Below are 26,665 nucleotides of genomic sequence, written 5' to 3'. Positions count from 1 at the left end.
TGAGTGGAAGGCATTACGAGCATGCTCTTTCTTAACTAACTGCAGTGACATCTCTCACACTTATCACACAATCCCTTCATTAACTGGCTTCAGTGATGGTGTACTCTTTTATGGAGCAGTGTGGTGGGTAGAAAGAACACTGTGCTTGGAGTACGAAGCTCTTGACAGAGGTTCTTATACTGTCACTGACTGGCTCTAGACCTTCCTCAAGTCACTTTCCCCCTATTCACCTCAGGTTCTTCCTTAGTAAAATGGCACAGAATTCCTATTTTAGGTCAACACACAGTATTGGTTCAGGTGTAAATATGGATGTGAAAGTATTTTGGAAGTTATGAAGCACACTACCTAAAGCTTAACCATTTGCATAATTACTATATTAAATTTTTATGAACCCATCCTGGCATCTTAGAGGGGATACTCAGGACAACTTCCCAAATGAACCATATTCTTTTTCCAGGAAGAGATTCCAAGCAACTCAGACAGGGGTTGAGAGACGAGCTGGAAAAGGGTTTCTATTTCCAGTTATGAGATGGGAGAAGCTGAGGACAGGTTGCAGAACTTAGAGAGCCTCCCAGTTACTTCCCCTTTTGGACACCTGCAGTATGGGTCCTCCGATTTCCCAGTCTAGCAGAAGGATATAAAAAGGCAACCCACACATAAATACGGAAGTGTAAGTCTTTATGCTTCAGAAATTCTCAGTAAGTCCAGAACGCTGTACACTATCCCCCATCAAGCTGTGTGATTCTCTGGAGAGATCAGAACTCAGAACTGACAGGTGAGGAAGCTGGGCCCCAGACATTGACATGAAACCTAGCCAATAGCAGCAGAGAAAGACTTGTGGAGGACATCTACAGATGCAGATGAGAGGGATGCAGGGAGGAGCCTCCTGACACACTCCCCAGTGGGGACAGTCAGCAAGTAGAAGGCATCATTTTTACAATGTAAGAAAGGACATATTCCCTGTTTTTATCACATAGGGCTGTCAGGCACAGGGCAGCTCTCTTTCCCTCAACGGATGGACGTTATTGTAAAATGACATGAAACTTGTCAAAACTTACTCCTAAAGCTTGCATTACAGTTTCCACTTAATTCATTCCATCAGAGAATAGCAGCCAGGGTGATTTATGGGGCGGGGATGAGGGGTGGGCCGAAGGGCGGTAAGGCATAGTCTCATCATCATAGGGCTGGGGGATTCTCATGCTGCAGGGGCATCTCTAGCATCGGTGCTCAAGGAGGGGAAAGAAGAGATCCCAACTAGAGAAGCAGCAGCAGAGGCAGACAGTATCTTCTTCCACCAGTTCAAAAGGCCCTCTGGAAGCTGGAAAAGAGGACAGTAAACCCCAAAGAGAGAAGCATGAAGGGCAGCCTAAGAAGAGAATCAGATTGCTGCAAACCAGAACAACACAAGCTCCCATGTGAGCAGTTAAAGAAGCAGTGTAGGAAGGAAGAAAAAGTCCCCTTCTATCCAGCTTGCTCCAAAAGACAAGGGACATCAAAGCCAGAAGGAAGGGCTTTTGAACCCCATTTGATAAACTGAGGCTCAGAAAGGCAAAGTGATAACCCCAGGTTCTCATTCTTATAAAAAGTATGGATGGGACCTGAACCATGATCAGTGATTTTTGCCAGTGATCAGGGATGGCTTGACCTTATTCTGATAGAATTGAAAACGAATGAACACATAGTTCTAACAGAGAAATAGCTGACTCCTCCTTAAAGTCTGACTTTAAGGAAAGGTAGAAGAAGCCAGTAAATAGAGTTAAAGACCAGAAGCTTCCATCTCAGGGCTCTATTCCTGGTTCTGTCATCATCTCATGATGCAAATGATTGTACTGTCACCTCTCCATGTTTTAAAGTGAGAATAATATCACCTGCTTCCTGCTAGTTTCTTTGGAGTCTCATACTGATTAATGAGAACATCTAGAAAATTCTTGGAGTTCTTCAGAGATTGTAAATTTCATGGAGGCAGGAATTAGATCTCCTCTTTCCCACTCTGAATAGAATTTGTGTGCAACAGACAACTGTTGGCTGAGCTGATGAGCTGAGGAAGACTGATTGCTATCCTTCTCAGGTATGTAGGCGGAGACCTGGGAGTCTTTCTAATCTGGTAATGGTTTCCACTGAAATTGAGGACTGAGGGCATGCTAAAAACCAGTGTTAAAACCAGGGGGAACTGAACTACCAGGTGGATGTCACCAGAGGGAAGAAAGGAAGAAATAAAACTCAAGCGAAATGTCTAACAGTTACTTACATCCATGGAGTAATGCTCAATCTGATAGATGGTGGTCAGCCCCTGGGTCGTGAAATAGTCCAGACATGATGAACAGCCCAACCTCGCTAAGAAACTGCAGAGGGAGGAGGGAAGAGGAAGGAGGAAACAGAAAAAGAAAGTTCACCCCAACTGCATTGGCGAGGTAAAGGAAAACCCAACATTTTGCCCTGGGATGCCCTACAGGAGAGACTAGGGGGGATGAAATCAATCCGTGTGGGCCTTGGATTTGAGGTTTGGGGATAGATAGTGACTTGAACTTTAGGTCTATAGAAATTAAAATCAACTCCGAGGATTCCTGCAGAGCAGCCATTGGTGGAATTCTTGGCACTCTACATGGGTAAGTGCCTTAGGAGCCATTGCAGGGGGTGAAAGGAAGGAGTCCAGGGGTCAGGTTCCCAGCGCTCTTGCCTCCTGCCTCTTCACTTCTGAGAGAGCATCTCTGCTAGAATTGCTTTGTATCAGTGGGTTTTTGAGAACAATGCATGTGGCTAAGAAAAACTGGAGGCCACTATACCCTGATGTCATTACTGCTTTCTCATTTATGTCCTGCTCAGAATACAGACCCCTCCTTTAGTGTGCTGGCCTCAGATGGGTGAGGCCACCATCACCGAACCACAGGTTGGGTGGCACAAGCTGTGCACTTTGCCATCCGTCTGGCTGACGCTGTTTGGTACTGTTGCATCAGTCACAGGGGGACCAACGCCCATTATTCCAGCAGCCAAATGAGAGGATCATTCTGCACATGAAGCAGGGGCAGGCAATGCGTGCTAGGCAGGAGACGTGGCACCCACTCTTGCCTTTGAGGCTTTATGCTTTGCTTTCTTCTGGTTATCTGTGTGCTCTTGCCTAGAACGTGCGTTCTCTGCCTATGGCAAAGCAGCAGTGACCATCGAGTTCTTGCAAGTCTCTGTCGTTTTTGCATACATTCAAACTTTTTAATGCACATCCCCCTCTGACATAACGAGGCCGTGGTGGCTGAGAGCTATGAGTCCTGGAGAACGGGAAAGGGAGCGAGATAGCAAGTTTACTGCCCTTCTGGGAACCCCAGCCCTGAGCACCAATTTGAAGGCCCCAACTGACCGTGTAAAAGTTTGGGGGGGTGTAAGTGAAGATGGGGGGAAACAGGCATGAAAAATGATATGCCTATCAACTCACATTTTCACTTTTTCCCATGCAGATCATTGTGCTTTTCCTTGATGCAACACTGCTGACCACTCCACAGATCAGAGGTAACAGTGTTGAACTGCCACCAGAGGAAGGGCTGCTTCCTTCCCTTTTTTTTTCTACCAGCTGTGTCATGAACTCTGAGACTGTCCACCCTCCGCCACCCAGAGTTGCTTAGGACAGGCCCCCAGGGGCACATGCTGTGGACTCACCTGACAAGGCTGCAATCTGTGGGGTACGGAGGTGGGGGAGTGCAGTGGGAGGTGGATGGCATGGAGAGTGGGGGAGGGAGGGCCTGGGTGGGGCTGAGTCCATTCATGTCTCCAGCCATTGGCATGTGGGTGCCCATCATAGGAACTGAACAGAAGCAGGAGGAACAGAGAGGGTTACTGCCGTCATCAGTACCTGCTTCCCAGTGGTCCATCTTGCCTGGTTTAATGTTACCTAGGGCTGAATTCACCAGCCTTCCTAGCCAGCCTTCTCTCTCTCACTGCACCCCTTCGGGCACCCTACATATCATCCAACAGAACAGAACAGTCACCAAACTCCGAACTAGATGCACGCTTTTCGACCTTCACATGTTCCCTTAGAATCATCTCCCCCCACCTCTTTCCCTACTTCTAATGCTCTAAATGCTCATTACTCCTGATGCTAACATATTCCTCTTTGCATCTGTCTTTCGTGGGTTATACTTCTGTCTCTCTCATTAGGCTAATGCCTCAAGCTTGGAGATTAGACCCTGTACATATCTCAATCCCTACAAACCCTAGCACAGTGCCTGGCTTCAATCACATGCTCAGTAAACTGATGAGCAGTGAACAAATGCAGAGAACTGTGAATGAGACAGTGACCTCTGGAATATTTGTCTAGGGATAGGAGGATTTACTGCAATATTTGGGAGCCATAAGCCTAATAAGGAAGGATGAAATTAAAGATTCCAGCTCTTTCTTAGGGTCCATTTCTGGATTGTATTCAGAGATACCAGCAACCCCAATTGTTTTGTTTTCTCTTTTTTAAACTCAATTACAAACTGGAAACATTCACCTATAGAGAAGAAAAGGTTAATACTGATAATATTTATGAAGCAAATTTTGTCGTCAGGTCAAAAAAAGAACAAAGGAACATATCTACAAAAAGATTAATGCAATTTGGTTTTCTTTGTTTTTTTTTATTGAATAAAATATACCAAAAAGGAGAGGCCTCTGCCACTAACTGGGCAGCTAAGGAGCATGGGCTTATCATATCTCATCAGTTTTCCCTCTGACTTTGTCAATGACATTAAAGAAAAAGTGTGAAGTATAAATGAGAAAAAGTAGGCAAACTATAGCTTTTATAAACCTGAAGGAACAAAAGGACTCTACAATATCACAAGGAAGAAAATGAGGTAAAATATACATGGTGCTTTTTCCTTTTACTGTCAAAGCAGCAGACCTATCAAGGGGAGAGGATTTGAGCCTTAGGATGAATGCATCCTAAATGAGAGATCAATCTGGCTCTAAAGTATTTGTTGCCAGACCAGGCAACAATACCTCATACACTCTATCTCATTTAAATCTGAATGTTTGCCATCAGATCATAGAGAGTCACAATCCTAGCTTCCCTTAACTTCTTAAAACAAAACAAAATGGAAACAAAACAAAACAAAAAAAAAAAACAACAAAAAACCCTAGTCTCTTTAAGGCAATACTGAAAAGCACATTGAAAGGCTTGATCAGAATAATAAAGGATTTCAAAGGACAAGATGGAGGCATTGTTGTCTGAGGGGCATTGCAGGATACAAATGCAGTGTTTGGGCTTCTGCATACCTGAGGGTAGGAGACATCCTTCTCCATTTTATCCTCCTTCTGGTGTTCTCTAGTTTGGGAACTCACTCCGCTGGATTTAGTTCTAGTGAATAATTCTATTTACAGCAATGCTATATAGCAATCATCATCCATTTGGACACCTGATTCTCATGTTATCTCTTACAATTAGACTTAGTCTTTGCATGAATAAGTAAATGGGAGACTCCCTTATCTATGCCATTTCCTCAATGACTGTACACAAGATGAAGTACACAAGCTGAGAAGGCCAAGGTCATCGGGGCACAGAACCATAAGAAGTTAAATGTACAGAGTGATAATTTTATGAATGGAAACAGCATTTTAGACCAGAGAGGCGTTTGCCCACAGTTGCACAGCTAATACTGCTATGGAGTCCAGACGCCACAATCTATTTCTCTGGAATTTAAGTCTATCACACCATGTTACTTCTCACATGGTGGATAGATCTCCTTTTTGCTTTCTCAAAGGAGGTAGGAGGTGGGCCCCAACCAGGTTGACAGGAAGTGGATTGTTATCACAGAGGTCCTTTACCCTACTGAAGGAACAACCTCTTGTATCTCTACCACTGTGCTTTGTAATGAACTATACACTTCCAAAGTGACAAAAAGTTCACTGTAAGAAACTCAAGCCATGAAACTGTGATGTGTTCTGTCCTGCTGTGCCTCTCCTTAGTTTAGGAGCAAGCCTCTCCCCCATCCTAGAGCAGAGTCTTCCCCTACACTAACCCCATTGACCCCTAAGGTGCAGCTAAAGGGAGAAACTCTTACTGTTGGCTCCCATGCCGTCAGGAATGGTTGTAGGGGTGAGGGCGTTGCGCTGCTGAGGGTTGATAAGCTGGCTCACGGAAGGCAGCTTGTTCATGCTGTTCATTTTGTTCAGGGGTGGGGAGCTGTTACCGTATGTAGACTGAGACTGCATCGAGGTCCTAGGAACACAAACATGAGAATGACGGTGAGCATGTGACATTAGAGAGGCAGGACTAGTCATATCCAACAGGTCTCAGATTAAAACGTGACCTTGAGCTATACACTTGTAAAAATATTCCTCTAGGACCTGTGACAAGAAGTTATTTGTGTTTCTATCGGAGAACTTTTTTTTTTTTTTTTTTTTTTTTTTAACTAGGGAAGGATTGCAAGGCAATCATCAAATCATATTTTTCCTGAATGTATAGAGTATAGAGTTGAACATCCTCCTAAAGAATCTCTTTTGTGAGGGAGAAAATAATTGCATCTTATTTTGGCCTCCATGTTATTTTTTCTCCATCCCTTTACCCAGTCTTGCCCTACAAGTCAAACAAGCTTGGAAATCAATGAGGGAGAAGAACCCTGTGAAGACCCACAGGCTTACAAAAGGCATGAAGGTGCCAATTTCAAAGCAGCTGAGCATCTTCATGGGCAGCTTCCTGGGCCATTTGGGATACGCAGAAAATAAGTGCAAAGCCAGTCAAATGGGGGAATTTATCAGCATAGCCTGCTGTCATGCAGAAGCCCCAACATGGAACACTGCTTTCTCAGCACAGAAGTTCATGGGCCATGAGAGAACCCCTGGGGTTACCCATAGCCTCTCTACACGGGAGAAGCCTGGAGCCCTGTTGACTTTTGATACGTCTCCTGGGAGACAAAGGAAAACAAACAATTCCATTTAGCATAATTTCGATTTGAAAACTTACTGGGATTGGTTTGTTATACTAGGCATGTTATTACATACTGTTCGTCACTTTTGTTCTGAGTATAGAACTGGTGCTATCTACTATAATTGCAACAGGATATAGCATCAGAAGATCGAAGTTTAAGGCTCCCTCTAGAATATATTAGAAACCATGGGTCCTGTGTGGGCCACGAAACACCCTTGCATTTTTTTTCTCACTATAAAACTATATAAACTGAACACATATACACTTACTTGAGTTGGATGATACAGGTAGAGAAACTGGCAAAAACTAGTCCCATGTGTGTGAAGCTCATAGTGTAGTAGACACTTGGGGATAATAATCCAACCTACCTTGTCAGGTTATGGAGAGAACTGGAAAGGAGAAGGGGAGGAAGAACTTTATAGACTATACAGCATTGGCAATGAGTAATTACTGTGACCACAGAATGAAGATTGGGCTTGAGCCTATTTCTAACCCATGGTGAGAAATGCTTCCCTTTCACAATCTTCAAACAAAAGACATTATTTTGTGCCTGTCTCTCTCCTCCCTGCATAACATATTTATGTTAGAGGAGAGAGAGAGGGAAAAAAAAAAAGTTTTCTGAGTTTATTATAAGTATGTAAAATACAAAATTTTGAGGGCTCTACAAATGTACCTAGGTTCCAGACAAACACGGTGTAATAATGTCTGAAGGACGAGTAAAAGGGAGCTCTAGGACTTGAGTGCGACTGTGGGACGACACTTGGCCTTTGTGGCAGCTGCTCCGCATTCTGCATAATTACACAAAATGGGGAAGGCTCCATTCCTTGTCTCTGAAGAGCCACGGCTGGAGGAATTCAAACAATATGCTTGTATACATTTGCATAAATAAGAATGACAGTTGATGTACCATTAACAATTCAGCTGCATTTTACAATTACTGATTTTAAAGTAAGAGAGCACGGACTTTTCTCTTTTGATCCTCTGAAGAACTCAAAATTATAGGTCCATGTCGTATAAACAGGTGTTTATATAATAAGCCCTCCCAACTGTAAGACACTTCTGGTTACTAAGCTCTCCTTTATCCATTTACTGAATGACCGCCACATTCCCGTGGAGGAGAACACGGTCTGGCAAGGCAGAGGTGGGCGGAAATTATTCTATTTTACAGATATGTAAACATAAGTTCTAAGAATAAAGGTGTGTATTACTGAGTGATGACCATATTACTGAATGATGAGTTGAGAGGTCTCCTGGTTCCTAGTCCGAGAGTTTTTTTCTTTCATTCTGTGGCAATTTGCCAGAAATTAGACAGTAGTGTGCAATAAGTCACAGAGTCAAGAAATGGGTGAAATGGTAAGAGAAATGTGGGGGACCGAGGTAGAGCAAGGGCAAAAGATATAGCAAAGGCAGTTCCCCCAGCTGTCATCAAATCCACTCCATCCCTATGTAGAAGCCTTGTGTTAAGAGTCAGCACTTTGGATATACTTGCAAATCCATATCAAAATACATGTCTGAAGGAAGAGTAAATGAGTAAAAGAGTAAATAAAAAAAGCTCAGGGTAAGGTGGCCAAGCGATGCTTTGACAAGTACTTTTTCTCTCTGCCCACAACAAAGTACCTAAGATGGAGGACTGTGCAGACTCCAGAGGCAGGTTGGTCCTCTGTAACCCTAAAGAGGTCTCTATCTCTTTCATGCCCCCAAATCACTCAAAGGCAAAGCAAAAGTTAATGGAAGCATCACTTGAACCACTAATGTCCACCACTAGGAAAATAAAAATATTTTTAAGAGATTTGCATTTTCCTGGAGCTTTATTATAATACATTCCTTCTTCCAAATCCTGTCACACTTCCCTTCTCCATTTCTTTTTTGTGGGTATTTATTTTTTACCATTTTACTAGGTCATTTATTTTGAGCAACCTAAACTATTTTAGGAAATTAGCCCCAAATCCAGAAATGAATAAAGAAGAAACATGAATTTTGGAGTCAACCAAAGCACCCAGGTTTAGATGGTTTGATTTTAACTGACACAAATTAATTGGTCTGACATAAACTAATTGACTTTGGATATTATGCAAAATCTCTGGAGTTTCATTTTCTTAATCTGTAGAACAGATATTATACTAGAAGAGTTGTTGTGTAGACTAACATGAAGTAATATGGAAATGATATGGAAAAAATCAAAGTGTCCTCTGATATGTGAATGGTTAAAGATGTGATATATATGTGGAATATTACTAAGCCATAAAAAGGAGATCTTGCCATTTGTGACAACATGAATGGATCTAGAGTGAAATAAGTCAGATAGAAAAAAATGAATATTGCATGATTTTACTTATATGTGGAACCTAAAATTAAAATTAATGAACAAACAAAACAAAGCAAAAATAGAATCATAAAAACAGAGAACAAACTGGTGACTTCCAGAGGGGAGGAACGTTGAAGGGATGAGCTAAGTAGGTGAAGATTAAAAGGTATCAACTTCAGTTATAAAATAAATATCACAGAGATGTAAAGTACAGCCCAGAAAATATAGTCAATAACATAGTCATAACTTTGTGTGGTGACAGATGGTGAACTACACTTAGATCATGGTAAGCATCCTGTATTGTTATAAAAACGTCAAATCACTATGCTGTACACCTAAAACTAATATAATATTGCATGTGAACTATACTTCAATTTTAAAAATAATAGATTTCTTAAAATAACAAAAAATAAAAATATATATATACTACGTTCCTTTAAAAACAAAAAAAGATTAAATTAGATTACATAAGAACCCTGGACAATGTCCTTGACTTATAGGTGCTCAAGAAACATAGGTTCTTTTTACTCTTACGCTCCTGGACCAAATGTTTTAATACTCCAGTGTTCTGTCATGGGGATGAGAGATATCAGTTTAAGAATTAACAGGAGGAAGTAGCAACTATTCTTACTTGAACAAATCCAGGAATTAGGTTGAGTGGATGAATGAGGATAAGAGAGTGCAAAAAAGTAAAAAATTCTGAATGCCTCTCCTTTAATATGGAAGAGAGAGTTAAAGCCAAAAAGGACAAGGTCAGAGCAGTCTGTTTATAATTAAGTATGCAATGTCTGAAATACAGAGAACGTTCAGGGATCAAGATGAATAAAACTGTGACCATTTAAAGGTCCTGAAGAACAAGGGTTTTTTGGTTGTTGTTGTTTTGTTTTGTTTTTTTCCTTTACACATATGCTGTAATAGTCCTTGAATAGACAATCCCAAAGATTACTGGGGACTCTGAAGAGGAGAAAATATTTAAGGATAACAGGATCTGTGACACTATGGGTTTCTTATCTCCCCCCTCCTCCCCACCATATACACAAACACACAGCCTCAAAACTGAAAAAAGTGAGAACATAGCTATCCTCAGAAAAACAACCAGGTGTAAGTTCAGGCAGTTTTCTCTAGATGAGTACCAGATTTTTCTAGGAATCCAACATAACAGAGCTATAGACGTGCATATTTCATGTATTTCTAGTTCTGAGGAGAAATCCTGAAAAAGTCAAGTCCCAGTTCTTAACTTTAATGACTCAGGTTTCTGTGAATAAAATTCATTATCTTAGAGCTGTAAGTGACCTTTAAATTATCCAGGCTTAAAAAACAGTTTTCTTGATTCCAAGCCTAGTGACTATGTGGCAGAGAATCCAAATTCAAAGTCATCGTCTCCATCTTGCTGGTGATACCTACAATCCCATCAAAGGATTCCTTTTTTTGTCTTAAATCTTTCATTGCTAGTTAAAATGTAACTTTCTAGTAGAATGTGGTGATCTCTCAGGGTAAATCTATTTCAGCAAACAGTTTCTGTAGTGCAGAATCTGAAAGGGGAAAGAGATATTGCAGATAAAGCAAAATACCCCCTATATGAAGAAGGTCAAAAAGAGGAAAGCCATGTAACATCAGAAATGCAGGTGTTCCTCCTTGAAAGTTTGCCCACTACTGTCCTACCTGTAACCTTACTCTCTAGCTGGGTAATCTTGCCTCTAAGAACAAAACAACTGTAACTGCAGAATATTTTCCATTATTTCAAAGATATTAATTTATATAAGTTACTCTAAACACATAAAAAAACTTACATAAGGATGGGATTAAAAAAAAAAAAACTTGTGAAAGAAATGCAAATGTAAAAAAAATGAAGCATAGTCATTAACCCTTTCAGGGATTTGTGAACCCCTTAAAAGGATATTAGAAAGTTACTAGATTAGGGGCACCTGGGAGGCTCAATTGGTTAAGCCGCTGCCTTTGGCTCTGGTCACTTTCCAAGGATTCTGGGATTGAGTCCCACATTGGGCTCCTTGCTTAGCAGAGAGCCTGCTTCTCCCTTGGCCTCTGCCTGCCACTAAGCCTGCTTGTGTTCTCTCTGACAAATAAATAAATAAATAAAATCTTTAAAAAAGAAAAACTTTCTAAAAATAATTTAGTGAGTTAGTAGATTAATTGAAAACACCTTGCTAATGTAATGAGCTCATCTGATTTCATTAACATGTTTTTATGTCAAACATAAAAATGTTTTTTTCTTAAGCATTTTTCAAGCTATTCTATTCATTATTTTTATGCAGAAACAATTGTTTCTGAAGATTTTAAAAACAATTACTCAAAGATAGAAACTTGGTATAATTAAAAAAATTGGACAGCAGTTTCCATTACATATTCCTGGATGAATATTTGCCAAGGCCTATGTCACAGAAGACAAATTATTTAATAAACTTGGGTTTTATTTAAGTTTAGCAACTGAAGATGTAGCTTGAGTCTTATTCAGAGAAGTAGGCAAATGATACTATCTGCCTGGTTCCTTATGATGAAATGAAACACCCACAGAGCCAAAATATATTTCTAGTTGGTGTTGGCATTGAAATGTATTTCTAGGACTGATGATCTCAATACAGTAAAAACACCAAATACTGACAGAAATGGAGAGAGAACCAGTGTGACTGTTCAGTATTCTTGTTCTTTAGACTTCCACATAGTACTTCACAAACGCAAATGAAAGTATCATTATTTAAGGAATTAAAAAAAAAAAAAAAGAGAGAGACAGAAAAGAAAAACCGCAAGATGAACCAAGATGCAAAAGTTTATTGAAAATTAAAATCACACATCCATAAAGCAACAGCCTCAAAAACAAGAAATCATTGCTGTGATAACACAGAATAAAGGGCTGGTGATCTGGTGTGGGGAGACGTGGGGGAAGATTTGTAAAATTTGTAGTCTTCATACCATCATTTTAAAATACGTTTTTAAAATGGAAAGAAATAGGTTCTTTAAACTCTTTGAGAAAAAAAGAAAAGAAAGAAAGAAAAAGAAAGTCAGCCACCCTTTCTATCTTTTTAAGTTTCAGACCAGGAGTGTTGATTTGAACATGTGTTTGTGTGGACATCACTTAAATAAAACGTAAGTGTCCTGAACAAAAGGGTGTAAACAGAGCTAGCCATATGGCCAGTTCTGTGGTGGGGCTGAGAGATAGGGGCTTCAATAAACAAATTAGTCAGAGATCTTGTGGAGAAGACTTTGAACTCCATTTTGATCTAGAACTGCCCAGAACGATATTACTGGAGTGGTTTTACCCTCCTATTAAAATGACAAAATTAAGTTCGTTTGCCTTGGGGTCTAGGACAACCGCTTTGGATATGGGGCTCAAGGATTTCTGTGAGCAAGGAGGACTATCATATCAGATACCAACAAGGTGACTCTAGTAGGATCTGACAGTGTTTATGAACTTTCTATCTACACATGAGGGGAGGAGACTGATACTGCAAATTCTCAAGAAGAAGAAAAGAACACCCCCCATTGGCTACTTGTAGTAATTATAACCTCTCTGTCCAGCAGTACACTTGACACCTTAGTGTGTTATTATTTGCAATAATATTGCATGACCAGCATTAAAAAGGCCTGACTGAGGCTCTCAGTCGCCTACAATTTTCTTATGCACAGACAAGAACAACTTTTTTCTCCTTTTCTTAAAAAGACATCTTAAGTTTGAGACCTGCTCAAAAGTTTCTTTAAGAGTTTCAAAAACACAACAGAGGGTAACAGAAAAGGGTTCCAATACACATCTTAATGCCCCTCTTTCCAATCTGATCCCCCTCCCTTCTAAGAACAACACAAAAGCTCACAGACAAACGTGGGGGCTCCTGACTGCCCAGTGCTAGATCTAAAGATGCAGAATCTGCAGGAAACATCCTTTCTTTAAGTTTTGAGTCCCTTCAGAAGATTTTCTTACTAGTGGCTATGTGCCTTTGAGCAGTTAGGTCTCTGAGCCAACGTGTCTTCAAGTCCTGCTTACAAGGGCTGGACACACACAAACACACACGCACATGCACACCCACGCATGCACGTGCACACACGTACACGGGAACACAAGAAACACACGCTCCAAATACAGATATGGGGCTCTATGGGTACACTGATCGGTTTGGAGGGCTGGAATGTCTAAAGAAGACGTCAGACTGTTTCGGGGTTTCTCTCCGGGGCTCCACAAGCTCATTCCTGAAGCAGGCTGAAAGGAGACTGCAGAGAGGAACCAGAGAAAAAGAAGAGGTGAAGGCTTCAGACTTCATAAATTCACATCAACTGAACACAGAAACACCCTCCTACCTTCATGATCACAGTGAGACAGGACAGAATGCCTGGGAAGCTATTTCTACTCTTTCCTCATCATCCTCCTCTAAAATTTCTCAGAGAGGACTTCTCAAGATTTTTAGGCAGAAATGAGAGAAAGCCATGGTAATTAATCAGCACTATCAGAATCACCTGTGTAACTTAAAAATAAAATAAAATAAAAATTAAAATAAAAGTTTCTAGATTCCTCAAAGGCCAGGTTGGGGCCCAGGTATACATATTTTTAACAAGTTCCACAAGTGATTCATTTGAGGACTACTGTGTCAGGGTACGTCATGGTGCTTAGTACACCGCTTGGCACACCAGACTGGACAAATTTAAAAAAAAAGAGAACGCAGAGACAAGAACTCATTTTAATCTTTGGTAAAATGTCATCGGCCCAATTATGATAGCTCATTATTGCTCCTGTCTGGCCTACCTACGAAGCATGAAGAAATATGATCTTATCAGTCTGGGGGCTGCATCGTCATGCATTTGTGAAGAACTATTAATGAGCATTTTGTAGGTGCCCAGATTGAGATGGATAAATATCTTAATCCTTTCAGTCACAAACTTGGCCTTCAAACACACATATCAAACTCATGAAAGCAACTTTTACATAATTAAGAAATCAATTATGCCACAAGGATGCCAGGAACAAACCTTCTCATTTTGCTGAAGATTGTGCAACCCCGTGAACTGCTGGGGAATTCTTTCCCAGATGGCTTTGGAGTCACATTCAGTTACTCCTTGCAAAGCAACAAAGCCATTTTTACTTGCTTAGGGCTGGAATTCAGGAAACCAACCTCACCAGCAAGAATCGAGATCATCTTGAAGAATGTGCCAGCATGTAAATTAGCAGGGAAGCAATCTAAAGAGCCATAGTTTTGACTTCTTGTTTGGACAGTACACTTTGGGGCTTCTCTTGGAGCAAGGGCTCAGTGAGACAACATGCAGAAATCATGTTCTTGTTATGGTAAGAGTATATGGACCACAGGGGTTCAAACTTTGAGACCTAGAACTGAGATTAGTGGTGCAAGGAGACGTGAGAACTTAGAAAAGTGACTTAATCTATCTGAATTTAATTACTCTCAGTTTTTTTCCTCATTACTAAATCATAGCTAATAAATCTCTGCTCTGACAACTTTGTAACGTAGCTGTGAAATTCAGAAAGTAGCACTGTGTAAACTGCAAAAAGTGTGCAGGTCCTCGACCTGTAAGGTTGAACCAAGTGAAACTGTCAAGATCCACCTGTTTTTACCTACGGAACTGGCAATTTCAAACAAATACCCTGGACATGTGAAGGATTTCTAAATCAAACCTAGAAATACGATCTAAACCACACCTAATGATGAGGTAGAGATGTATGTATTCTGCTCTTTCCTCCATTGATAATGCTGAAAATACTGCTTGCTTCCCCCGCAGATGTGCAAGCTGAGGAAAAATTATCAATATTCTTGAAGAAAGTTATAGCCAAATGAGCTTAAAGAGGTAAAACTTCATATTGAAACCACAAGGATAAATGCCAAGTGATGCAGAGACCTAAAAGTGGGCAAAGACGCTTGCTTTAGTGTTATTGTTATAACTTTCTTAACTAATGAAGTTGAAGAAACATTGCAAAGAGCTTCTAAATCTGATTCTCATCTTCGTGTTATTATAAACTGGCCATGAAATCAAAGGTGTAGTTCACTGGGCCTCAGCTTCCCCAGCTGTGGTATGAGATTAAAACTATGACCTTGAAGATCCCACTACGCTCCCTCTCTGACCTCCATTACTGATTATCTATAATCATCAAGATATCTCAAGGAGAATGAAACCCTAAGCACTCCTCGGGATGTCACATATTTGTATTATGATTAAAATAAATCCATCGGTAGAAACTAAAAATAATTTTCCAGGGGAAAACAAGAGTTCGGCTAAGTAGAATTTTCACAAAATGATGTTGGCCTAAGATCAGAGTGGAAGCCAAGGAGGAGGATAAACTATAGGAAAAAATGAAAAAGCAATACTATTGGTCCAAAGTGCACACATCAAAAGATTATTCTAAAGGTCTCAAGCAGCTTCTCCAAAGCTGTCTTAAGAGTTACTTTCCCTTGAAAGAGTGAAGGTAAGCAGTCTAGTGTCAAGAATGGATCCAGTTTGTCTCCCATTAGATTCTGGCTTCCATAAACATAACTTCAGATGTTTATTCCCATGTGAACAAATCAACTAAAATCAAACTTCTTTGTAAATGGTATAAAGCCTAGTCATATCTGTAACAATTTGATTCATAGAATTCAGTGTAAAATTTAACCTCCATAAAGCCTATGATCATGAAGGTAACTGAAGGGATTTTTGAAAAAGGAAAATGATGCATAAATGAAAAGCAAGCAGAGAGAAAACACACAGTGAGAAACTAAAAGAAGTAATTCAACTGAAAATATTTTATTGCTGCTTAGTAGAAACTGTATATTTCCTTCCCACTAATTTTTCTGCTACTAAAAAGAGAAACACAAAATTGATCCCTTACCAGCATAAAATTGGTCTATATTTTTGGAAAGGAAATCACAGGCTATTATAGGCATTTTCCAACCTGATTTATTATTTTCAAATGATTGTCAGGGAATCAGATTTCCATTTTTCTTTGTCTAGTCATTCATGCTCTTTCTTCGAGATTTGCATGAAAATAAGAGTGGGGGGAGGGAGAATAAAACTCGGGAAGAACATAGCAACTGGAGAATTTATATAGACATCTATCAATCTTTGGAGTCCCGTATAAATGTAACAAAGGCAAAATCAGAACAAATGTCTGTATTTTGCAAAGATTTCCTTTTGCAGTCTGTCACATTTCTATGCACAAGTCATCACACTGAAGTTAGCTCTTGTATACTGGGAGGTAACAACTTGAAAACATGCAATGTTGCTTTTAAATGGATACTCCAGGGACCCATGAAGTTCTGTTCCCTCACTATTTATCTGTAGCTACACTTGCAAAAAAGGGACAATATGTTTCTAATATCTCTCAGGCTTTTTAAAATAACAATTTTAATATGCATTTTCTTCTTTGATGAAATAGACTGCTATCCAAAATAATTGCCCTTCAGAGCAGTGTCAGCCACTCAGACTGAGCCCTGGATAACTCATCCCCTGCGAACACAGGGTTATGTATCTCATGTCAACAAACACAAATTGCCCACGTCCCCGATGACTACAGTGGGTCTTCCTGCTTAAAAATCTCAAAAACTATGACATGAAACCATTCATTTTATTGTGTGATCTAGAGGAATTGTTTCAAATTGTCCTATTAATTTAAACAGAGCGGAACGAATTTCCAGAGCTTTCTTAAGATTCAAAATGTGGTCTGGTTAGGAATTCACCCATAACAGGTCTCCAGTAAAAATTTGTTACATGAATCAACTCAACCATAGCAGTCTTAGGTGATGATACGATTTCACCTTTAACCATACTTGGTGTCTGGATGGACATGCCTAACTTTCTCAGAAAAAAGAGATCTCTGTTAAAGGCTGTCGTTTTGTTAGATATAGAAATACCATTTTATAAATCACTGTGTGCTTTCCTAAAACATCTCCATGCCTCTCTATTTTAGGATATACGTATTAGCTTCCAAATATTCCTATTTAAAAAAAAAAAAAAAAAGCTAAGCCATGCAGTGCCTGGATGACACAGTCGTAAGTGCCTAACTCTTGGTTTCAGTTGAGGTAGTCAGGATCTCAAGGTCTTGAGATTAAGCCCTATGTCTGATTCAGTTTCCCTCCCCCTCCTTCTACCCCTCCCTCTCCTCTTTCCAAAAAATAAATATATCTTTGAAAATAAATCAAAGCCTTCAGAGGCCGTGAAGGAAAATCCACCCATCTACCTAGAACAAAAACTGGCAAACTACAGTGAATGAGCTAAACCTGGCCCACAGGCTAAGAACAGCACTGATGTTTTTAAAAGTGTGAAAATTCAAAAGAAGAATTCTTTCATGATACGAAAATGATATGGAATTAAAGTTGCAGTGTCCATAAAAAGCACCAGCCACTCTCATTCATTTACACACTGTGGTTGCTTTTGTGCCAAGAGGCAGAACTAGGTAGCAAGTTACAAGAGAACATATGGACCCGAAAATCAAAGATGTTTACTACTGGTGTTTCACAGAAAAAACATTTTGCCAACCCCTGTGCTAAATGGTCAGATTTTCTAAGCCACATCATTTAATAAGTATCAATTTGGTCTGACAGTACTTCTCCTGTTAGCTGGAAAAAAGACAGGGAAGACTTTCACAGAGTAACTAGTTCAGCATGATATGTGGCTATGTAATCCTTCTGAGGTCATTGTGGCTGAGCCAGACATTTCCAGAGTGAACTAGAGGCATTTGGGGAGTGTTTCTTAATACCATCACATGCATATTTCCCTCTTAAGAGAGAGGCACTTAGCCTCTCTTGGTCTGTAAATGATATTACTGGTCTGTTTCTTTGATCCCTGCTGCAAGATTTTACAAAGAACTAAATAAGTTTTACACTTGAATATATTAGCATATATTTCCTTCTGATATCCTAAAGAATATATAGGACTTGCATTGGGAATTCTGTCTGCAACCCCACGTTCTCATTCTCCTTTGGAATACTTTGTGTCCCCAAGAAACCTTCTGATTAAACTTCCCACTCAACCTTACTGTAAAACCTTATAATTATGATTTGCAAAACTTTCATGCTCAAAGTAAATGGTGAGATCCCTTCCAGGCAAATGAGGTCTTAAATGTTCAATGAGCCTGAAGTCCTTTAAGGGAGAGCAAACTTCTTTTCTACCTCTCAGCTGCCTACCCAGTACCCTAGGGCCGGCAGGTGCTCAGGGGATGCCTCTAGAGTTTCACAGATGCAGTCCAATTCCTTGGCTGCATTTATGCTGATTAAAAAGAGGATGAGGAGCCCTCTTTCTTGTACTTTGCATAGCTATCTCTCTATATAGCAGCTATTAACGTATCAGAAAATAACCATTACTTAGTGTTCATTTACATTTCTACTGTAAAAGGCAAGATGATTTTGGCTTCGTTTCTTTTTGTCTGAAGAGTAGAGTTGAATGTCCAAATTACTTAAATGGGCCCAAAATGTATACATTTTACATTATCTACAGAGACTCTGCCAGTATTTCCAGTATAGACCCTTAAGCCAACAAATGATCATTCTTAAGCATAAAAGGGTTAAGACTCAAGAGAGTCTTGATTTGACAACTTTCCTTTCTCCCATAAGAACTATTCTGTTCTGATTAATCATAAAACAGTTCATATCATCAAAGATCTAAGAGTCGAGGTAAAAATTAACATATAAACATATATACATTGCACAGAGATAATATGGTTGCAAAATCTGGCCCAATTTATGTAAAAACATATTGCTGGAAGACAACATGGAACAAGAAGATGCTACTTTGCCATTTGGCATCCAGACAGTCTCCCCATGAGCATGCACTAGGTCTCAGAACCCTCAATGGAGAACTCCAAGGAGTCACTTCCAATTAAACCTGTGTGCTATCCCCAGTCTACAATGGTTTTCCCAAAAGTGGATTGTGTGCCTCCCAGGCAAGGTACAGGACAATCCACTGGGATGAGGGAAGGTTATATGTTGTTAAATACACATGTTGTTAAATATACACGTCACAACTAGAGGAGAGCATATGCTCAAAATTCTCCTATGGATAGATGTGTATGGATGCGGGGTAGAGGGAACAAACTGTGTTAGCGTTAGTCTCTTTGTAATTCACCTGAAACGTTTTAGCTTCAATTTTAGAAGCTAGGTGGAACCTTCTCCAAGCTATGCAAAGAAACCCAGAAGGTTGTTGAAACTCCAAAGGAGTCACCTGTGGTGTTCTACTGTCTCACTACTCGTCTTCTAGGTCACCCACCCATCACCCCATTTCTGACCGGAACGAACAGTCACTCTTACTCACGCCTCCTGAAAGGACACATCGACACACTCACTGTTTCTGAAGTAGATGCTGGTGTTGCTGCTGCTGCTGCTGCCTGTAGGTCTCGATCGTGTGCTGAGGCAGATACTGCATGAGTTCCAGGGACTCCTTGATCTTGAGCAGCATTTCATAGGTCTCGCGGCCCCTCACCTGCGTGCAGAGCGTAAGGAGAGAGAAAGGAATGATGAAGAACTCTAGAATAGTCAGCAGTACTGTCAGTCCTCCTTATCTGTGGACTCAGTATTGCCAAATTCACCTGCTTGCTAACATTCATTTATAACACAGAAACCAAGACTCACGACACTCTGTGGCCTTTCACGACTCACACGGGGGACACATCGCAGCTGCTCAGGCACGTGCCCAGTTCTGGTGAACAAGGGCATGCTGTCTTGTTCCAGCTTTCATGTCACAAGTGTCCTTTCCATGGTCTATTCAGCGCCACATTTTCTACATTTGTGTATGTTTTTATTGTTATTTTGTTTTTTGGGTTTTGTGCAGTTTTTTGTTTTTGTTTTGTTTTGTTTTGTTTGTTTGTTTGTTTTTTGGTGAACCTGCTCTTTAAACTGCTCCCCAAGGTTAATATTGAAGTGCTGTCTAGGATTCCAGGTGCCAGAAAGCTACAACATGCCTTATGGAGAAAACGTGTTTGATAAGCTTCATTTAGGCATGAATTGTAGTGCTGTTGGTCATGAGTTCAGTGTAAATGAGTCAATAGTATACGTGAAATAAGGTGTCTTTAAAGAGAAACACACATCAAACAAGGGTATGTATTGACTGGTCACAGGAAATATTGTGATCTGAGACTCACAGGAACTTTATTCTGAACTTCCCCATGATTCAGTATTTGTTAGAACAGCATCTGCAGTGATTTTACAAGAAACAACTACTGAAAGTAATGAGAATTAACAGTTATTGACAATCTCTGGAAAGACAGACATTCTCAGCTGAGGCAAAACACACTTCTCTATTTAAGAGAGTCTCTTAAAATTTTTTCAAAGCACGAGCAGAACCAGGACTGGAGTGAGACAAGCAGGGCACGTAAGCACTTGCGGGGTCCTATGAGTGGGTGCCTATTTCAGTTCCGTTTCCTAGGCATTTTCCTAGTCCCCTCCCTAAGAGGCAAGAATTGTCAGAATTCAGAAATGGAAAGGTTTCTCTACCGTATGTCATGTTAGCTCCTACTTATCCCAGCTCTGTGGTCACCTCTGCAAAGCTTTCCCTGACCTGGGTGAATGTTCTGTCCTTTCTATGTGCTCCCACGCCATCAAGTCCAGCTCTGCAGAAGGATTTCTTTCATTATGTTCTGTCTCCTTGCTAGAAGGCAAATCCTTGGAAGGTAAAAATTCTATTCTACTCCAAATGCTCAGGCATATTTGACATCCAACAGATATCAACTAAATGCATGTTAAATTAAAAGGTCCCCTCCTCCCCTAATTCACACATTCCAGTTTGGCAAAATCTTCACTAAAGATGAAATGTGACTGATGACAAGGTACCACCTTCCTTAGTACAACTTGGTTCCTATCTCAGCAGCTGAAAACACATTAGTTCTTTTGGAATATTTGGTCTATCAGAATAATGTTGAACTTAAAGTTCACAAGTCCATTTACATATGTAGCCTGAGAAAATAGACACTGAGAATCTTGGCCAACTCACTGTCTCAGTGTTTTACGAGCAAGCAGTCTGTTGCCCCGAAGGTCAGGGCCCAGAGAAGGCAGGGGAGCAGGTGTGGCACACCCAAACCTGTCCAGTTGGTTTAGCTTCAATACAGGGGAGGCAGCTCCCTGTCAATCTCCTGGCCATGCATGCTTGGGTCTCAGGTACGCTAAGATGGTGTCTAGGGTTATGCTGGTTATCAAGACTTTGCCACTGCTCTGGATGGCCAAAACCTGTGGGATGTAGTCTGTGCATCCCACAGACTACAACCATAGCCTAGAAAGGGACCCCCTAGTGACTTGGAGAGGACTTACGTCCTGTCCTCATAGGAATGAACAATGCTCTTATACCACATCTGGGCTGAGTCTTCTGGCCATTCACATATAACTGAGGATCCTGTCTGGCTTGGCTTTCTGTAGAGCACTTTCTAAAAGAAATTGCAGTCAAGTCTATAATTGTTTTACTCTCGAATCTGTGAGCTCCTTCTGACACAATCTCAATCTTGGCCATGGGATGGTATGGCCACACTGTCTAGGGTAACTTTATCATTCTTAAACAATGAATGGCAACTTAGCTATAAATATTTGGGTAAGAAAAAAATATATTAGAGGAGGTGCTTTGACTGGGTAAGTTTTAAGTAGAGCGCCTGCACTACTGACAGATTCCAAAATAGGGGAGAGATCATTTCCTGATTTCTCAAACAATGTTTTTTTCTTGTCTTATCTCCCTAGTCACCATCTTCCCTTTCTCATTGTCACAGATAATCAGATAACACAGAGAAGGTAAAAATAAAGTAATCATGAAGACTCAAGGGAGACTCACTGGTAAATATAACAGCTCATCATCTGGGGACCTCCGTTTCTTAATGGATGTCATCTGGATGCCATGTGTGTTCTGACGAAAAGCTGGTGGAGGGAAAATGCAAGTTTCATCCTGGGAACATTTCTGAAGCACTAGTACATTTATTACACAAACAGTAGCCTCAGCCAACCTGTGAGATTAGAGTTTCCCATCCTAAGCCTCCATTTCCTTGGTAAGCACTGCATTTACATTGAGTGTAGGCCTAACAATGATGAGGTGGGGGGTGGGGGTGGGGAGAAGTAAGCAGGAGAAGGACATGCTGGGAAGCTGAAAGAGAGTCTTTGGCCTATGTGGTGCTGCAGGGATCCTCGAGTCTCAGGCGCCTGTGACTGTGAACAGCTGTTTGAGGAAGGAAGATAAATGGGTTCGGTCTTTTATGTTTCAGATCATTTATCTTCCAAGGAGGTAAAGGAAGGGGTGTTGTAGAAGCTGTTTTGCCCATGTGTTCAGCTTGTGGGTTCAGCCCTCCTGTGACAATGTATACATCACATAACTTCAGACAGCCCGTTTCACTTCCAGGGCCTTGGTTTTCCCTCCGGTAAAGTGAGCAGAGGCAGCTCATAAACCCTTTAGGTTTCTAACATGAGGTACTACAGCCAGGATCCAGGACATAGAGAGGATTCTTCTGCCAAAGTTCGGATGATCTATTCTTACTCAAAGTTATTAATTTGTAGGTAACTGAGGTACTTAGGGAAGCATATATAAATGATGCCACTAGACAGACTCAAGAGGAAAATTAGGGTGGCTATAAATTTATATACATAGTTAAGTATTGTATGTTTGTGTATGTGTACGATAAATCATACATATATACTTTTTTGAGGAATAATCAGGGAGAAAAGGAGTCTAACAGGAATGGAAATCATAAGGAACAGTGAGAAGTTGATGATGAGTAGCTCCTATAACATTCTGTTGTTCTGTAAAATGCAATACAATTTCTATTTCTTCTGGATACTAACCAGTAGTAAGATTAAAACGTGTTTTCATGAAATAAGTCACAGCATGGTATACTTTAAAATACTTGTAATGATAACAGGCTTATGCGAGGTGTCTTCTAGAATCAACTTCTTCTCACAAGTTAGATGCACATGTGGATCAGTGGTTTTCACACTTTGTTACCTGGAGGTCTAAACCCCTGTACCACATGGGCAAGAGACAGTTGAGAGTCACAGACCACCCCTGACTCCTGTCCCCTTCAAATAGTACCATTCTACTTTAATCTATATGCACCGTAGGGATCTTCTTTGCAATATTTCATTTAAAAAAAAAAAATTCTCACTGCCTAGCAAAGTGAGTTTGAAAACAATAGCCCTAAATCGTTAGTCTCATTATTAATGAAGAAACTGAGGCCCCAAGATGGTGATACGTGTCAAAACTCCATGAAACCCAGATCTGCATATTCCCCAGACGGTGCTTCATGAAATATATTTGTAAATCTCATTTTTTCCAAGAATTCACAAGGTAGATGCTATTTTCAGCCCTTCCGCACAATTACAGAAAGATAAACTGGTATCGGGGGCACATACGCTTAGTTTTTGATTCAGCAGGTCTGGGAACTAAGAATTAGCATTTCTACCCAGTGGCAAGATGATGCTGATGCTACTGGTCTGGAAGTCACAGTGTGAGGACCTCTGGACGAAGAAATCCCCACCCGGATGATTTGCTTATGCCAAGCTGTCAGGCACGTCTGGGAGTCCCTCCATTATCGGGACAGCCGCTCGCACTGGCTGCGGGACCTCAAGTCATTCTTGCCCCTGAAGCCTGAGGTCTTCCTATGCAGCTTCCCACTACCGCTCCCGGCCCCCACATCTGGAGTCGATTTCGCCCTACCCCGTTTGTCTACTACAGCTACTTACGGCGCTTCGTACCGTCACCGTTCTTTGCGCTGTCCGACACCTGCTGCTTCCTGATGCTGTCTTCATCCGCCTTCCGGTCTCTCCCTGGGCAAGCACAGATCCGGGCCTCAAAGCAGCGTCGGCCCAGGACTTGCCCACTACAAATCAGAGAGGAGGGAGAGAAAGGGTGACATGGAAAAGAACTGTAAAAATCCCTGGTGTTCTCTCATTTCCATAGGCAGTGCCAGCCATCACCCACCCACCATCACCACCGGCTCGCTCATGGCTGCTTTGAGGATGGACCCAGAAGCACTTGGCAGAACACAAAAGGGCTTACATGTCACAAACAATATTAGTAAATAACATTCCATTTGTTCTGCAAAGAACCTCCAAGCCATTAACTGAACAGCTGTATTTAGCTACAGATTTTGAAGGAAAGTTGAGTTAAGCCAGTGGATGTTTCTGGATAAAACCCCCTGAGGCAGCCCAGACTTACTCAAGGAAACTGTTAACTGCCTTGGGAGCCGCATGAAAACAAACACTGTCTAATCAGAAACGATTGCAGTCAAATGTCAGGAATTCAGGTATGAAGTGACTTGCATGCCTTCCCAGTTCTTTTCTTCCCCCCACCTTAATGCACCCTGTTCTGTCTCCACCTTCTTAGATCTTTTATGTCGGTGTTTGCAGCCAGGATTTAAAGCACAAAGGAAACAAATCAAGGGTAGCTCTTTGCTGTGCATGGGAAGGTAATGATAGAGCAAACACAATTTCACGTTGCCCTCTGCCCACGGTGTTTTGCAGAATGACAATTCTGCCTATGCCACTTACTCTCTGGTTTCCAGAGTAACAATGATTAAAATTGGACGGCGGTTCATCCCTCCAACACAACTGCTGTTACACATGAAATTGTACAGGACTGTCGTGAATTCAGTGCCAACCTGAACGCAGGAGGAAAAAGACTCTGGGTTAGCAATGGTTTGAACTGATGTTCTTCCTTCTCACTTCTCTCTAGTTAACTAATTCACTTCTGAATGAGGTGATACACTTTCCTCTAGAAAGACAAGCTCTAAAATCCATTGTAGATTTCTCTTTGACTTGTCTCTTGGGAAGCTTAATGTTTGCAACACTGGACACTAAATTAGGTGAAAAAGACTTTAAAACGTAATCCTTTTTTAAAAATAGATTTATTTTAGAGAGAGAGAGAAGGGGAGAGAGAGAGAGAGAGAATGAGGGAGGGGCACAGGAAGAGGCAGAGAGAGAGAAGCAGGGTCCTGGCTCAACGCAGAGCCTGACACAGGGCTCCATCTCAGGACCATGAGATCATGACCTGAGCAGAAATCAGGAGTTGGTCTCTTAACCAACTGAGCCACACAAGGGCCCCAAAATCGTAGAACTTTTTGATCCTACTGATCTTATTCATTTGCAAGCTAATCCCTATCACCTAATTCAAAGAGGGGGAGAAATGAAAGAATTATCTAAAATAGCAGCAACATCCAGGGATATTTACCCCATGTGAATAAAATAGGAAAACACAGATTTAAATGTAAAGTTCCATAAATACCACTCTGGAGCTAAAATGTCCTCTGGATTAAATCAGCTATTCCAAAGTGATCATTTATGAGCAAGGCAACTGAAGTTTAGGGAGGCAGAGCCACAAGGGAACTGCCCATACAGCAAATGGGCAAACCATGAGACTGGTTTCACCACTCCAGTGTTCTTAACACAGACCCAGTCTGCTTTCCTAATCTGCCACCTGTTCATCCAAACTTGAGCTAAGAGACCCCCCTCAGAGTCTCCCATTTGTAGGCCACTGGAAATAAATCGGCATCCAGTCCAAATCTACTACCAGTTCAATTGCCAGTTAGATTCTCTAGATGAGAAAAGGTCTGGTATTTACCCAATTGCAAGTTCAATTATCACAGGCTTTTAAGATGGGAATGTGGGTACACAGCAATTTCATCAAGTTAACCTAGTACAAATGTAGGAGTTCTGAAGGGGATAGAGAAGCAGTGTGGTAAAGAGGGAGAGGAGAAATACCAAAAGGATTGTATTTCATGACAAACACTGATGCAGAAAGAGACCCTCAAAACACCTTTTATTACCAAAACATGTTCTCCCAAGTCAGCCCAGTCCTTGTCTTTTTACCTGCGGTGGCTCGTAAGGTACCAACACACTCTGTCTTCCTGTGATGGGGTCTTCTACGTACTGTGCATGGCTGTTTCCTTCTACTCGAATCAAATGACTGGGAGGGGCAATCTGTCCTGCAGAACAAAGAAAGACAAAATAGTTAGTTCTTTGCATTCAAAGAAAGAAAGGGAAAGAGAGAAGGAAAATGAAGCTGCATGGGCAAAATATTGGTGGCTGAAGAAACGGTTTATTCAATAGAGGAAGCATACATCCTTGAAGAAAGGAAGAGAACTCATTGCAGGTATCAAATGAATGAAGGTGTGACTCTGTAACAACAGAAAGGCCTGGAATGCTCATCTATATTTAAGGGAATAGTCCCTTTGTTTCCTGTGCTGAAGGTTAAAAATTCAAGCTTTCCAGGAATTCTATGACTACGTCTCTGCTCTGATCCATAGAAGGGATTCTGCTATCTCCCATGGGAAAGAGAAGTAAAAGGAACTAGTTCATAAAAAACAAAAAACAAAAACAAAAAACAAACAAACAAAAAACCCTAAAACTCCAAAACCCAGCTGGAGAATAGATTTCCAAAACTGACTAGCAAAAATACTAACAAGAGATAATAGATGTATCATTGCCTGTTCTTTTCTCTGCCATAAAGTCTTCATATTTACACCTGCTTTTTTTTTTTTTTTTTTTTTTTAAAGATCTACACTCAATGCGGGGCTCGAACTCATGACCCTG

The 26,665-nt window shown here is 40.9% G+C and overlaps 1 protein-coding gene across 7 annotated transcripts in view; it reads right to left on the bottom strand.

Moving 5' to 3' along the window:
- Positions 1–26,665, bottom strand: part of TP63 (tumor protein p63) — a gene marked incomplete at its 3' end in the record, with an annotated part of 138,848 nt that overhangs the window by 3,766 nt on the left and 108,417 nt on the right. For 3 of the 7 annotated variants that reach the window (XM_082694825.1, XM_082694826.1, XM_082694828.1), the window contains 8 exons: positions 25,943–26,058; positions 24,626–24,735; positions 23,819–23,955; positions 21,924–22,006; positions 19,459–19,595; positions 6,024–6,181; positions 3,646–3,790; positions 2,249–2,342 (listed from right to left, as the gene is read on the bottom strand). In XM_082694825.1, the coding sequence (XP_082550951.1) occupies positions 2,249–2,342; positions 3,646–3,790; positions 6,024–6,181; positions 19,459–19,595; positions 21,924–22,006; positions 23,819–23,955; positions 24,626–24,735; positions 25,943–26,058 (980 nt within the window). Of the gene's footprint in view, positions 1–2,248; positions 2,343–3,641; positions 3,791–6,023; positions 6,182–11,961; positions 13,413–19,458; positions 19,596–21,923; positions 22,007–23,818; positions 23,956–24,625; positions 24,736–25,942; positions 26,059–26,665 lie in introns of those variants that run through there. The other 4 variants (XM_082694827.1, XM_082694829.1, XM_082694830.1 and 1 more) reach the window with 4 other exon arrangements.

The sequence above is a fragment of the Mustela nivalis genome (assembly GCF_964662115.1).
Source record: "Mustela nivalis genome assembly, chromosome: 1".
NCBI classification, from domain to species: domain Eukaryota; kingdom Metazoa; phylum Chordata; class Mammalia; order Carnivora; family Mustelidae; genus Mustela; species Mustela nivalis.
This window is presented reverse-complemented; position numbering and strand designations above follow the sequence as displayed.